At 30.8% G+C, this 16,995-nt stretch overlaps 1 protein-coding gene across 2 annotated transcripts in view; it reads right to left on the bottom strand.

Annotated features, from left to right (window-relative positions):
- Positions 1-588: 588 nt before the first annotated feature.
- Positions 589-16,995, bottom strand: part of LOC126838872 (regulating synaptic membrane exocytosis protein 1) — a 94,519-nt gene continuing 78,112 nt past the window's right edge. The window contains exons 13-25 of one of the 2 annotated variants that reach the window (XM_050573650.1): positions 14,811-14,935; positions 14,596-14,708; positions 13,490-13,569; positions 11,073-11,125; positions 5,908-6,113; positions 3,923-4,086; positions 3,699-3,857; positions 3,431-3,613; positions 3,193-3,351; positions 3,046-3,130; positions 2,907-2,965; positions 2,733-2,834; positions 589-1,736 (exon numbers count right to left, since the gene is read on the bottom strand). In XM_050573650.1, coding sequence (XP_050429607.1) covers positions 1,435-1,736; positions 2,733-2,834; positions 2,907-2,965; positions 3,046-3,130; positions 3,193-3,351; positions 3,431-3,613; positions 3,699-3,857; positions 3,923-4,086; positions 5,908-6,113; positions 11,073-11,125; positions 13,490-13,569; positions 14,596-14,708; positions 14,811-14,935 — 1,790 coding nt within the window. In that variant the 3' untranslated portion in view covers positions 589-1,434. Of the gene's footprint in view, positions 1,737-2,732; positions 2,835-2,903; positions 2,966-3,045; positions 3,131-3,192; positions 3,352-3,430; positions 3,614-3,698; positions 3,858-3,922; positions 4,087-5,907; positions 6,114-11,072; positions 11,126-13,489; positions 13,570-14,595; positions 14,709-14,810; positions 14,936-16,995 lie in introns of both variants that reach the window. The other variant, XM_050573640.1, reaches the window with a different exon arrangement.

Below are 16,995 nucleotides of genomic sequence, written 5' to 3' on the forward strand. Positions count from 1 at the left end.
ATAAGTAATATTAACAATGAAAGTGCCTACCTAAAGCATAAACATACTTTTATTAATGCCAGTTAAGGTACTGTAATCTATAACTTTTTTGACATCTTTTATAGTTAATTTTCTATCACAGATAAAAATTGTTTTAATAAAATGATAATTGTAAGTCGTTGATAATTTCTTAAAATTTTGTTGCAATATCGGATTACAACAAAAATTCAGTGAAATTAGTCTAGATGATAAATCATATAGATAGCGATTTAAAAATCTACCCTATTGTTGAAAATAAACCTAAAAATAAAAATTGTTTCCCTTAACAGCCTTTTTATAAGTACAACGAATTGAACAACATAATATTTATATTATTTTATCACATTACGAAATTTCATTTAATTTAATACTCGTTATTGAACAATCGACAAATGAACTGATCCTAGCTACTTTTTATATGAATATAGTAGATGAAGTCACGGACATGTGCTATTTTAAGGATATGATTAGACAGTTTTAATTAAAAACATTTTATTATGATATGTCTTATTGTCTATTTAAAATAGGTATTATATTTTTAAAAAAACGCTTAAGAATAGAAGAAATTTACATTACTTATTATGTAAATCGTCTAATTACTTTTTTTTTGTGGTTTAATAATATCTCTATAAATATTTTACTACTAAGTTATTTGGTTTCATGATATGGAATTATCATTTTTCAATACTTTTCATAAGCTATCTTAGGTGTATTTTCAATATATATCTTACATACGTCTAAATATATTATTTTGGCATAAATTTAATTTATATATTATATGAACTCCATTATTTACACAACTTGGCGCATTAACACCAATCAGATATTGTTTACCCGATCATTATTATGTTATTTGTTCAATTCAAATATTATAACTTTTACATATTTTTATTTTTAATGATATTAGTTTTTTATTTATAAGTTAAATTTAATCAATAATATTATATCGATTATTACCTATACTAATCTTAAAATATAATACAGTATAATAGATGACACGCAGTTTTTAATGAAATGTTTGGTTTTGCAACAACCCTAATTTACCGGAAATTGCAATAATAAATACAATTATTATTAAGAATTTTCTGGTGTCTTAGTATAGGCTACAGAATTCATTGAACGAGACGAACCCAACTAATGTTTCCTAAGACCGGTTCATACGAAATTAGTATTGATAGAATTACAATAATTTAATAGTACCTACGTATAGTAATTAAATCTTCAACGTCTAATACAAAATATAATATTACGGTTCACAGTAGATAATGCACGATTATATATTATTACTATACGGTAAGATAAAGATATAATAAAATACTAGTGGGCTGTTTCTTCTCGGCATGGCCGGCGTAGAGGAGTAAGTCTTATCGGTGTATTGTTGTAAGTTTAAAAATGGCATTTTATTGTACGTCGACGTCACGGTGAGTCGTTCGAGTCGGACCCCAAGCTCTGTATAGGAAACAGCGGGTACCATCCTTCTGTGACCTGTGTCAGCTTCAAGGAGTCCAGTGTCACCTCCGCTCCTCCCAGGCCTTGGTTGTGCTCGAACCCTTTCTGCCGTTCCCACAGCATTACCAGAAGAGATCTGCCCAATACATCACACGCCGAATACCTGAGTGTCTGATTGTACTCCGGGTTGCAATTGTGACGAACCACTCGGGTCTTGCGTTTTTGCAACCACCGGTCGTTTTCCCGTAGGTAAGTCTTCACGTAGGTATCTAAATGTACATGAAAAAAAAAATATGTCAATAAAACGGTTTAGCGCAAAAAAGATGAGCACTGGTATATGTACAATTTTTAGTCTTTTTTTTTTTATAACACAAAGAAAATTTCTCATTCAGCAATTAATTCACGTCATAGCCAAAAATTAAGATTCAACGAAAGAATCCTATAAAATGTTGCTAACATATTTGTAAATTACATACTATGGATATTATATAGTAGTCACATTGTACATCAGAATTGGTCGTTTTTGGAACAAACTGAAAATACATATATTTAGTCGAATTTTACTCGTTGAATCCGAATCATGATCAAGAAGTTAATATTGAAACCACTTTTAAAGTCGCAAGCGACTTACAAACAAAATAAAAAATTGTCTTAATTCTCTTTTGTGTTTTCCCCCACAAAAAATCGTGTTGTACAGTGTTATTGTATATTAAGCGTATACATCTCTGTTTGAAAACACAATACTAGTCTATGTATTATTTCGGAGTTCTTAATTAAATAGTATTTTAGACATTAATTCGGTCGACAAAATAATTAGTGCTTAATAGAGATTTTGCGAGTACATTACAAACTTGATACTAACACAACGACGTTATAAATAATTTTTTAACGTTGACGTTTGCTATCACGTAGAGGCGATATTATGATTTATGATCATTTTTTTAAAAAGATTTGAATCGTAACATATTCTATCTAAAGCCCCAGCTTAAGGTAAAAACGTACACAATACAATATTACTTTTAAAAATACAATTTAGAAAATGATGAGTCATAAGTGATGAGTGTAGGGGATAAGGGTGATTGACTGTATATTGTCAAATTAAATAGATACAGATAATAATTTAGAGAATCAAATGGATTTCAATAATATATATATTAACAGCATTTGGGACTATAATACTTGAACCCAACCTAACCGAAACTTGAGTTTTGCTTCCGTTTCCTTTACACGGTAATCGAGTGATATTATAATGTATATAAACAAACCTGGCGGCGAGTCTTCAGCGCGGATGCCTCGAGCGCACACGACATCCACTTCGAGTTGGCCCTTGGTCATTAGTAAACCTAATTTGAGTTCAATGTGATAACCTAATACAGACAGAAAACAATAAAATTATAATATAATGGATAAGAAGAAAATAACTGAACGAGACGCACTACCTGAACTCATGCCATAACTCCTCGGCATAATTTGGCCTGGTCCTAGAGGAATAGGTTCGCTGTGACAGGAAACATAAGTATTAAACTCAAACTATGGTTTTTACATGTTTTTATTGTAAATAAAAGATCAACAACTCACCCAGAAGATTCTTCTTCGTATTTATACATTTGTTCTGGTTTTTCCAAGACCGCATCTTTGCGCGATCGAAAAGACATACTTCCTCCTATTTTATAAAACAATGTGTTTAATCAAGTTTCTATCTACGCATGCGAATATTTCGCTTACTTCGCATTCCTCTTTTATCGTTAATGCTTATACTTCGACCGAGCAACTCTCCTTTTACGGCTTTTAAGTTCTTAAGGATCTCGTCTGGATCCTGTCGCGGCGTGCACGAACTCCTTCGTCGACTCTTATTGGCGTATACCGACGCTAGTTCAGGGTCAACTGAAAAATATAGTTGAACACATTTTGAAGTTTGACCGTTTATAAGCTCATTCGGTGTAGGTGTACAACACTTGCATACCTTTATCGGTGTTTTGAGTAGATGACTGAAACGAACTGCGCCGGGATCCCGGCAAGGATCTGGAAAAATCTTTGTTCAACTGATAAGGTTCTACTTCTAACTGTTCGGATTGACTTGATCCCCGTCTAGAGTTGGCCATGTAAGCGTGATCCGGGTGCAAAAATCCATCCAGTTCCCGTTCCTCTGAAATAATCCCACAAGAAATAACCACAATTAATATTATTTTCCATTAAAAGGGGTCTAAGTTGTGTGTGTGTTTATCGTTTACCCGACACTGAACGAATTTCTCTTCTTAAACCGCCCTTTCCCGAATCCGAAATCGAGCTTCTTGGAGACTTGGACGCTTTGCTATGGTTGGGCGATTCCAGTTCGTACCATATCATAGCGTTGTCCAGTAAAGCGCTTTGTAAGTTTACCACAAATTCACCTATGACCGGCAAGCCGCGTTTCAAATCAAATACTTGACGATTGTCGTTCAAGTTTAATACTAACCTAGGATAACGTCTTCTTTGTCGGGCCTATAATCGTACAGTATCACCTCCATTTGCTTTTCGATCAGCGTTTCTGAACGGACGTTGGGCATTTCCAGTGTTGTGTTCCACATGGGATTCAGTGACGGTTCCGCAATGTCAGTCTTCACAATATTAGTATCCACGCTAGAGTAAAACAAAAAAAAAAATTTTCCAACTCTTAATACTACTAATACCAACAGTGATGTATTAGTTTATATCACATATTGAATTTCCACGAAAAACTTATATTTTGTATTTTTCATTCCTCGTTAATCTTAATATTGGTTTCATTAAATTACATTTTTTTGACATTTTCATGTCTTAGCTCTGGCACATAACCGAAAAAAGCGTTCGTTACAAAAGCGTTACCAAAAATGCGTTCTTTACAAAAGCGTTACAAAACCGTTACCTGGGGGTAGAAGATAGGGGTTGGGAGATAGGGGTAGAAGATAGGGGTAAAAGATAGGGGTGGTAGATAAGAGATATGCTGTACGTTCAACGTTCAAATTAGAACTAAATGATAAATTCAAAATAAATTAAGGGCCCAAATTCTCTATGTTTAGTTACTTTTGGCCAGATAATAAACACTACAATTTTAGCCAGAAACTTGATTATACATAATTTTTTAATCTCCTTGGCCTTATGCTATAACTGGAAGTTCCATGTTTTTTTTTTTTTTTAATAAATCCACAACTAATCTAAGCGTATTCGGTAATTCAACGAGACATGAAAATGTTCTATCGTGGTTGCAGACTCGGCTGAAAAATGGCTGATTTTTTTATAAAAACTATTGAATATTTGTATTTTTTTGTCAATACAGTTTAATATTATTATGAACGCTTACTTAATACGTTAACAAGGATGCAACTTGAATTAATATACCGCAAAAATATTTATTAATGATCATATGAAAATAAAATAATGCAAAGTTTAAAAAAGATTATGCAATTTTTTTTTTTTTTTTTAATTCTTATAAGGTTATAGCATCAGTTGGTATGTACTGAATTTTGTGGTTATAAAATCGCTGAAAAAATAACTAGACTATATTACTACATTTTATACATGGGAAAAATGCTCATTGTTTTAGTTCAGTTTTGCAAAAATGTCCAGTTCCGCATATTAATCCATTGTTTTTAGTACCACTAAAATATATATTATGACAAATTTGAATTTCTCGACATTTTTACACTGGTTGATTTATATTAAAATGAAAAAAATACAAGAAACGATTTAAAAGTTAATTTCAAAGTTAATTTAAAACCCGAAACTGCAAAGTTTATTCGATTTTTAATGGTAATTGGAATAATAAATAAAATATTTACAAAAAAAAACGATTGTTTACAGTAAGTATTATGATGTGTATTCAATGTATTTCACAGGCATACACAATAATAAATAAACAAGTTGATATATATATATATGAATTTTGTAAAAACGCCAATAAATTATTATTATCACCAACAACATTTAAAATCCATTAAAAACAATATAAATTTCATCTATTTTAAACACACAAACCTTTCGTACATAAATCAAGACCAGTTACTGACTCGAATTATAGAAAATTGATTTTATATCTATTGCAATATCGAATATTATTTCGCGGTGGATATAAATGAACGCAAAATTTATATTATAAATTTCTAAATGTACATAAAACTATAGGGGTTTTCTTTAAAGGTAAGTTTTCTATCTCTTTTGTAACCACGCCTTTGTTGAACAAAATTGTTAACACAAAAAAAAAACTAAATAATTACAAGAGAAGAGCTTACTTAGTGTGCCAGAATTTATAACTAAAAATGAATTGTACAGCTTTAATTGTATGGTAGGATTATTGACGGTTAATCAATATTTTCAGAGGGGAAAAATATTAGCCGTAAATGTTTATTTCAAAGAATTTTTGTTTTCTTTACAAAGCAACATTACAGGATGCTTGACACGTTTTTTTTGGATTTGTGTACTTACGTGAATGGCAAAAGTTTGATTTGGACGTATGCTTCTGGCAGGGATCCATAATCGGCATCGTTTCTCATTTGTAATCCGTTGGCCGCCAACACAGATATGGATAACTCGTTTTTACCGTCCCGGTACCAGACTTGCATTTGAATTCCGCCAATGATATTTCTCTCCCGGATAGGTTCCTCTTGTATGGACTGAGTCACACCAGATGTCTATAAAATTTTACATTTTAAAACTCGCAAAGTACAAAATACGAAAACGCGTGCAAAGAATTAAACGGTATGACCATTGAAAAAAAAAATGATACAAGAAGAAAAATATGTAATTTAATTATAAAAAAATGTGAAGGATAGTTAGAATAGGTAAATAAAAAATATTTAATAGAATATTTTCAAAATAGCCAAAATAGTAATTAGGAGGCATATGAGCATTATGGACATATAGCTATAATATGAAAGTTTATATTATGAATAATAACCGATATTCAATATACTCATAATAACAATTAAATAGGCGTTTAGGTACGTCATACCTATAGTTGTAAAAATCATAATAAACAATGTTAGCGTTTTTGTACAATGAATCTACAAAAAGAGTATAATATTAATACATACTATAATATTCATGCACTCAGCTAATTATCTGTGAAAAAAACAATTACACTCATTCTACTGATGGCAAAACAAATAAAATTAAATCAAAAGCATGAAATAAAATTATCAAATTCATGAATTAAAGCGTTCCGTATTAAAGCTTAAAATATATTTTTAAGTCGTTATAAGTAGGTAAGTAATAAAGTACACAGTTTGTATTAAGTTTGTACGACGTGTGCCATTGACAAAACAGCGCACGTCGTTTAACATAAATAATATGTTATCGTTGATAATATTCAAAGGCTGTCGAGGGACTAATGCGGACTTGATGAGTGTTACACATGATTTTGCACTGTCTAATGTCTTGAATGGTAAAAACAACAACAACAATTCAATGAATAAATGATAAAAATCTTTCGAAAGCATCGAAAGATGTTTGAGCTTAGCGTACACTAAACAATACAAAATATAACGTTCGTGGTCCTTAAAACATAATGTTTGGCCTAATATAATTATTAGGTGATTATAAAGTTAAATTACCTACGGGTAAAGGTTTAAATGTAATAATAATAATAATAATATGAAACAATCACAGAGGAAGTGTAAACGGTGTCTATGTAGTAATGAGAGTTGTATAACAAGCTGCAAGATGATAAAAATAAAATATGTAACATATATAATGTAATATATGTATAAAAAAGATACATTACATGTCAAGCACACGATTTAAAGCCGTAAATAGTAAAAAAAGAATGGTCGCAAACGGAGTTTAGCAAACCATGACTATATGGTCAGTTGTTTAAAAGGCGGATTGCCACATATATGTAGTACTGTCAGGCCAGGCAACAGGATTGTATAATTTATGCGAGCTATGGGTCAAACGCATGTGTACACCCAACCGATTGGCTGTATGGAAGATATGGGTACTACTTATATACTCAGAAAATTTGTTCATATAACTTGCCCAATCAATATCTGTCTTAAAAACCTTTTTTTTTTGGAATTAATATAAAAAAAATAATAGTAACGTAACTTTGAGGTATAGCGTCACTGTAAAATTTGTTGTCAGAGATGTAAGCACATAATATGATATGACATAGTATTTGAAATATATTCAAAATTGGTATTTTTGAGAATTATGTTATTTATATAACTTACATAAAAATACACAGGCGCGTATAATCATTTTTTTTTTAAACAAAAATATTTATCTGAAACTTTAAGTTTTACACTTTGTAGAAAATAACAGACAGTTTTGTATAGCATTTATAAAAAGACAACACATTTTACTCTGACGCACTTATATTTAATTGAAGAATTAAAAGCCATATTACTAGATAACTTGTCCTAAAAAAAATATTTATACCAAACATTAATTTTCAATATTTCCTACTACTAAAATTCCAACTTCAAAGTTACATACAAGTAAACGGTGTGGATTCGATTGAGTATTTTATTTCTAAATCAATGTAACCCATACTATTACTATACATAAGTAAATAAGGCCGGTTAATAAAATCCTCGTCCTTCCTACTACACTAATCTCTCTTACACGTTTTACTGTTTTATTTTTCATGTGGTTCCTGCTATGGGCGATATATTTTTGTAGTTTTGTAATAATATCTAATAAGTTATCGATTTATAGATAAATTATTACTTTTAAGACAAAAAAAACAATACGCCTTTTAATATTTTGTGAAATAATTAAATATTATCGATTTTAGTCATAATTTGCTTCGATGCGTGACAAGCAAGGTGTGAGTATAATCGGTATCGAGTGAATAAAAATATTATATAAATATATATAAATGAAAACAATTATTTTAAAAAACTTACATGTCAAATGGTGTGTCCAATAATCGTGTTATTCGTAGAAGTGTATAGAAATATATGAAGTTATGACATCAATAACAATTAAACCTCATGTGATCTTTTAACATCAGAATGTTTTAATACCTAACTTTTTGTTTTTATAATTAATATAGATAAATTTGTTGAGTGTTAACTATTAGTTATAGTACATTATTCGATGTGGATTTGCTTCTCAGTTAGAAAAAAAACATTTACAGCGTATAATAATTGTTATTTCAATCTCTTTCAAGTGCCAAGAAAATAGCGAAACTATAATATAAATAATTAAGAAATATAACATGTAACATGGTGTTGTAATAATAAAAATACCAGCATTTTAAGTAATATTCTTGTGTATTTATTATGCACCTATTTCTATGCTTATATATTATAAAATATTTATAATAACAAGATGATTAATAATTTTCGATCATATTTTTGGTTATTGGGTAGTTCACATTAATAAATAACAAGGTCATATTTTCGATATTGATTATTGTATACATTCTAAACATAAGAATACGTATAAATATATAATTATATATTAATATAATTGTTGTAAAGTAAAAGAAGCGATAAATAGTATATTAAATTATAATATCAAACTTTTTTACAAACTAAATGAGATCCGTCCAGCGTCAACTGTATATTTTGATAACAAAGCGATAAACTTTTTTTTACACGTACCCAACTAACTAAATTATTAAAATATCTTTTACATTAAATTGTCATTTTATAGAGAACACTCGGTCCAAGTCGAATCCGATTAAAAAACGCCAATAAAATAGCCGATGTACGCTAATCCATAGTATACAATTTACTATTTGAACTGAAAATAAGAATATAAAACTAGAAAATAAGTAAATTACGCTTTAGGTATACCATAAACAGGGTTTTATGCTTTGCAACCCCACGAAATCGCTTAAGAATGCCTACATTTCGGATCATTGTCATCGAAACAAATGCATTAAAACTAACGTTGACTATATTGTTAAAATTGTCTATTGAATATTTATTGTAAGTTACATTTTAGCAATAGTCGGTAAAATGATATTCACGTTTGAAATCGACCAGAAACGAATATTCTGACGGATAGCATATATTTTCTGACCGCTGACGGATCCGTAACAACCTTACACAACTACTGGACTAATTATTTACAATATCAATAATTACATTTATATAACTATATATATATATATATATAGTTGGTTGTATTGATATATCCAATAGTATTAAATATAGAATAGTGGGTACACAATGGAACATGTAACTAATATCATTGAGTATAATATATTGTATACTCAATGTTAATACCCTTTGTTCATAAAACATATATTAATACATTCGATTGAAAAAGGCGTTCGACCCTCTTTAACCTTTCCGTATTTTTTTCTTTATTTTCAAACGAAGTTAGACACAGTGCGCTAGCTGGTCGGGCGAATTACTCAATTCACGGTGACAATATATAATATTATATTATTGCTAGTATCAAATTAGCATAATGCGTTCATCGTAGCCTTTAATTACACAAGTTACTTAAAATAGTTATCGTCCGAGTACGACTAATAATTATAACCCGAAAAATCAGTCTTACGTAGAAATGAAAGATTACATATAATCATTATCTTATAAACGTGTTTAAATTGAAAGTCTGAGGGGGATTTGTACAATACATTATATATAATTAAATATATTGTTCCAACGCAGCACAGCCTTTGAGAGATAGCCATAGATATATTATTATAAATATAATGATCGTCGTTAACCGTTATAGTGATTGGTAGTATTTTCCGACATTTGTTTTGAATGTATAAAGACTTATATGAGGCGTCTAGTTACAAAAGCGGCTAAAAGAAATCGTTGAAAATGTTCACAAACAACAAATAATTTCTTGAGATGGGCGGTTTTTGAAACCAACCGAGATTTTCCTAACACAGTTTGAGATAGTTATTATGTTTATTTGGTATTCAATAATAGTTTTACATACCACGTACCTAATACAGTGTGACCACTTCTAGCTGGTTTTGAAACTGGACACCTCGTATTATAGTTTTTTTAACGGACAAATGCTAGTAATAAAAACTATGCTTACATTTAAAATATAGATAATAATAATATATAATTACTGGCCTATGTACATAAATTATAATACCGGCAAAAAAAAAAAAATTAAAAAAATCATAAAAATTCAAAACGCACGCACTATCTACTTAAATCAACATACAGGTAAAACATTATCCTTCAGAAATATGTAAATATGTATATATTGTGTATACACATATTGCAATGGATATATATTATATTATAATAGTATTTTTTTTTTAAATTATACCAAGAATTTTTATGATATTTATGAGAGGTGTTGGCCAGACTGCAAAAAACAAAACTAATTATTGTCAGCCGGAAACACGGTGTTCAGTCGAAAATATTATCCGCGGTTTATAAAGTAAAATACTAATTATAGAGATATGTCACGGGTATTGTAATGAAGATGTGTTGATATATTTGTATGCTGGTAAGAGTGTGTTATTTTAACACACATTTAATATCGTCTACTTGAATACGCATGGAGCAAATATTATTATGTATAATATATAATATAGATATACGGATGTATATGTTTTTGAAGCTAGAAAATTAACGAGTCGGTCACAGAATATTATTTCTGAAGGATCGAAACTACTATATTACTGTACATACACCGTTAACGTATAAATTCTATACCGGAGTCTTGGGCAGTTTTCTTCTGGTCGGAGACGCCGGGGAATCTGATCCGTCTGAAACCGCCCAAACACAATACAAAGTATAGTACACACTTCATCATTGCATCGCTATTCATTTGCAAGATTATATGGTTATTATCTACTTGGGACGCGCTATGTAAAAATATATTTATTAGTGGACAGTTAGAACATACGGTACGGTGCTATTAAAATATCTGCCATGATATGCAAAATTATGGCATTCTGCTAATAACAGCTATCATTTTCAATCCAATTCCTATAGTTTGTATTTTTTTTTTTTGCATATAGCAATAATGTCTGGGAGTAGTCCCGAAGGCTAGTTCGGATGCCTGCTTGGCAGAATGGGCTGTGTTCACCCGTTGTTTTCTGCCAAGTTTTTCATAGGAAGATGGCCGGGTCCGAACTGGCGACGGTGCAATCATTGGAACCGCTGCCTTAGTCCACTCCGTCCCCAATAGTTTGTATTAATATTCTGGGTCTAGGGCTTTCTTTAAGGATGTTTCCAAACAATTACTCTTCGGATGAGTTTGAGTCACTCGAACGTTTAGTGCTCCGAAGAGGTAAGACGCACGCATGTGTTTGCTTGTGTTACGGTGTCAGCTTTATGAGGTCAACTACAGCTTTTCCGCCTCGCTTAAGGCGCGTCAATTATATTATTTAAAAGGATCAACGTCGTACGAATACGGTCTGCGGAATTGAAAAACGGAAAATTTTAATATTTGAGTATTAGGCCGTATTAAGTGTACACAATGTGATTGCATACAGCGTGTAACGAATTATGTCAAGTTTTATATAGTCAAATATTTTATTTTATGTGTGTACTTTCTTATTACTTTTATACTCTTTTTAATATAAAATTAAAGGAAAATAAATTATTTTGGTAGTTGGCGTTTCATTGTCGAGTCTTGTCTATTAAATTTTAATGTAACTGTCAAACTAAAACACACATTGAAAGACGTCAAAGCAACTGCTTTGACCTTTGGTTAAACTTGGTTTAAAAAAAAAACAATACTGTATTAACCATAAAAGGTTGAAACAGTGTGACGAAAATTGCAGTATTTATAATAATTAGAATGGTGATCGTTTACCGTTCTTAATATAGTACAAGTTTTAATTTGTGGGCTAAACGTATGACAATATGTAGTGTCACAAGACAAAGGACCAACTCACTGTCTGGAGGAGATTAATTTTCCGTAAGCTGTTTACACCGAGACGGATGTGTGCCCCCGATAAAATCTTAAACGTACAACGGTTCAAATTAAAAAAAAAAATGTTTTGCGCAATTAAGAAGAGATAAAAATAATTGAATAATAATCGACAAAGGTGAAGGAACTTTCAACGTTCCTACATTGCGGCGATATTGATGTAACACAGTTTAGTTGCGAGTTTATAGGTGTTGTATGAATACAAATAATAACAAACGCGTTTCAGACGGATTTTTCTCGAGGGGGGAGCGGGAAAGAGAGAACCCGACGATGATGATAATAATAATAATAAATCTTTGTACAAGAATAAAGAAGCTGCGAAAATCGGTACCGCGGGGGCTTGTGTATCTGTTAGAGCGTGGGTGTAACGTTTTTGGCATTTTTGTGAATTCCCCAATCGAAAGCGTTCCGGTCGGTTGGCCCCGCAAGCAATAATAATAATATCAAGACGATATCATTAAGACGCCCGACTTGTCTCGACGTTTTCATTATCGTCGTTGTACGTTCGGTATCGCTACAAACACGAGCAAAGAAAAATAAAATATGATCGGTTACCGATGTGCGTTGGCGTACCATTTTGCACCGTTTATATAATATTGTTATTACATTATTATTGTTATCGTCACAATAATAATAATATATAATAGCGACTTGGCGATAAATCGCAGGTCAAGAGATAATGACAGTTTTTTTTTTTTTTTTACGCGAAGGGTACACAAGGGCGAAAAAAAAAATAAGTTTCGTTTTTCAATTTACTATTGTTCGATTTTTTTTATACGCATAAAAAAAACCACCGAGTATTATTATAAAAAGACCCGCGACAATTTTTTTTATTTCTTTCAAATATTCAAAATGTACAACAATCCGTAGGAATGCTGCTGCCGTACACCATTATAATGTTATCCTGTACGATTTTCAGTCCTTAAACGTTTCTTCTGTGGGGAAATTAAATGGGGAAAAAGTGATTTATTATTATAATATATTATAATAGGTACCTTTTATCCCCGGCACTCTTCATGGATAATATTTTATAAGGCAGCACAAGGGCAATGCCCCCTACTAAAAGGGGACTTGGTGGACTAGCGCCGTACCTATTTTGTTTGACTATTGTTCATCGCAAACGTGTCGGGTCGGGCGTGTGAACGAAAACAATTAAGCGCATATAATATTTGATAATACGATAATAGCTAACCTAGTTGTAAGCCCATAGCTTCACCGGAATTTTTTCTCGACGTCATTGGCCCGGGCTCGTCCAAAAGGTCGCATATCCTCCTGGAAACAAGAGCACAAAGCTCAGCGCACAGTAAAAAAAACACATAATTTTGCAAAATATACAAATTAACGCATCGATCGCCATTTTTATGTCCAAGTTATATTGATATTTTAATTGAACTCGTAATTTGAATCTATACATTAACAGTCTAGTAGTCGTATAGGAAATGTTCAATAAGTTTTATGATTGTTGCGATTATTAAAGAATGTCTAGCTTACGGCCAGTCGACTTGTACAATATTATAATACTGTAAACGTACATTACCGTACTTGTTATTATGGACAAAACCGTTTATATGTATCATAATATAAAACAAATTGTTCAGATATGTCTGAGGAGGGGCTCTTTAGAATGTTTTTCAAATAAACATTTTAAGAACTTTAATGTTCTATCTATTAAATTACTATTTAAAAAAATAACTATAGTGTAGTTAGTACAAAATTTTAGTCTTTGGGTCAATGTTAATATGAGAACAAGAGAAAACATTATATAGCTTATAGTGCTAAAGTTATTTATTTTAGAAAATCTATCGTAAAAAATGTGTGGACTATCTTGTACCTAATTACTATAACTCCATGCCTTTGTACTTAAACACAAATATACATATCTTTTTTCTTCTTCTCTATTTTTATCTGTATATGTTAGTTTGTAATTAATAATATATTCATAATATATTTCGTAACATTGTTTTACTCTCTGCCTTCACCACAAGCTCAGCTTATAAAAGGTAGATAATATTATGAATGTGTTAAAGCTTTCGTGGATTGATATATCATTTGGATTAGTTTCGGATGTATCCACGTCAATAGTTATAGGCCGACGTTTCAGACTCTTTGCAGAGTCCATCTTCAAGGGTAATAATGGTCTCGACTGTTCAGCTGCCGTGACCATACGAAACGTCGGCCTTATACTATTGACGTGTATATATCCGAAATTAATCCAAATGAGGTAGATAACTTACGTGAAAAATATTTTATTGTTTCTATTATATTAAAAAATTAAAAAATATGACTGTATCCACTCACAGTTCGTATCCTTGTTCGACTAGTAGCTCTACCACGTCGCCAGAACGGTCTATGATGGCACACACTTCCTCGAAGCTCCGGTTCGCCAAAGGTATGCCTGCCCATTCCAGAACCTGTAAAATAATAAAAGGGGCGACACAAAGGTAATGAGCGTATAGTGTTTGGTTTTTTACCTGTAAACAGTTAAAAAAGTGCTATTTTTTATATTTTTTTACCTTATCTCCTTGTTGCAGACCGGATTTTTCGGCAGGACCTCCGGGAACGGTCCACACAATCGATGCGAACATTTGTCCGTCTGGCCCGATTTTGCCGCCCACTACTCTCATGCCGAATCCCCTGGCTAAAAACAAAAATGATAATAATGATAAAAATAACACGAAAACAACACAAAAAGCGTTTCGATAAAATCTAAATGTGGTAATGATTTGTTACCTAAAAATATGAGTGAAAAAAAAACTATTTTAACTTAAAAAAACAACGGAAAGATGTTAACGGTTACATTTACGATTATTTTTTTTTATAAGTCGTGGCACCTTAGTAAATATCCAAATTACAGCTATTGTTTTTCTTAATTATTTAATATTTTTATAATGAGGATTCGTTTTTTTTAAATCATAGATGTATCTTTATTTATTCATTTATGTATAACAATAATAAATACACACTATATTAATGTATGTTGTTTTTCTAAAAGTATTTATATAATTCAATTACTCTACGTTACACCCAGTGACGCATTCAATTTGTATGATGGATGGTACACCCACCCAATGCATGTTTACATTTTGACACCTATCTGTAATGTTGTACTGCATTAAGTTAATATACAGCTGTATATTTTTTTCAATGTTTTAACGTTTTTCATTATTGTATCCATGATACTTTTTAAGGAGAAAATGGTACTTATAAGTTCATCCGGATAAATGCTGATAAATAATAGAAGGAAAGGATGAGAACCAAAAGAGTACTAGCACATTTTTTTCAATAAAAGTTTTTGACATTATTCGCAAATGGAATCTATTTCTATCTGTAATTGTACAAACTACAGCTACTAATATAGCTATACCTATATGTGCTAAACTAAATTATATTAATTTCCAATATTTCGATTATAGTTGTAGGAAATGTTAACATTTACAATTCTAATTACTTTAAATATATTTTGTTTAAAATATATATTTAAACATCGACGTTTATAAAGAACCATCGACCGAACTCTCCTGGTTTTTTATTTTACTTAATTAAAGAAAAAATACTTTAGTCCTCTACTAGCAAAAATGGCAAATAATATAATTTACGCTAATCATTTTTTTTTTTTAAAGAGAGTTTTCCAAAACTCCCAACAGCATTCTTAAACAAGTGGTTAGGAATAATTGTCGTATTCATCGAGTTCGTTGGCCGGAGAACGTCTTTGGTCGTCTAAAGAGAGAGCCGTCATTTAAATAACTGAATACGTCTCATGTAATTGAACTGTTAATTTCAGACTTTTTACTATGTCATTGTTATTTATATTTATTCCAACAATAAACGTATAAAATTATTAAATATTAAAAAAATATTTAAACATATATCAAAATTAAGATTTTAAAAATGTTTATAAAACCAAAAAAAAAAATTAAATATTAATAACGGACGTACGTGAGACTTGACACTGAATAAAATATAATAGGCTGTCTAGAGCAAGAACGAACTTGTACGCACGCTCAAGCCAACCTAATACATAAGAACACATATTCGACCGGAGACTGTGAAAGAGTGCATTTTATAAAAGCTTTTGGTGTATTGAAAAAATGTCAACGATATCTTAGTGAATGGAATGTTTACCATATTGTTTTATTGCGCGAAAAACGTTCATATTGAGAACGCCAACTCAAATAGGTAGTAAATGCACTTAAACGGAGTCATATGCCAATGCGTATTGCTATTTTAATAATAAGAATGTAGGTCAAAGTGTCAGCAATGTGTTATATGCATGGGAAATAGCGAGACATTACTATACCATATAATAATATAGTACAACAATAGTATACATTCCTGTGTGAAAATATGTATATTGTTTTGTAAAATCATAAAAAACGCATTCACATATTATTCGCGTGTATTAAATATAATTATTTTAGTTAAAATTAAAATTAATTTAAAAGGACACGACTATCAAGAAACGACTAATTAACTAATTTTGTTTTAATCCGTCCGGTCGTTAATTTTTTTTACATTTTGAAGACATTGGTAGCTTATGTTATTTGTTAGGTTAGTTTTGTATAGTAGATTTATTTTAAATTATACAATAAACATTTTATTTGATAAATTTATATTTTTGTAAAATAGAGCATTATTGGGTTTCCTTAGTGCTTTTTCAATGTTTCTAGGTTTATCTATTTTTGCATTGTACCTCCGTTG

Source organism: Adelges cooleyi, unplaced genomic scaffold, assembly GCF_023614345.1.
Source record: "Adelges cooleyi isolate 19-005CV unplaced genomic scaffold, UGA_ACOO_1.1 ACOO_flye_CR_arks_rails_tigmint_CR_PRNA_108, whole genome shotgun sequence".
Classification (NCBI taxonomy): Eukaryota; Metazoa; Arthropoda; class Insecta; order Hemiptera; family Adelgidae; genus Adelges; species Adelges cooleyi.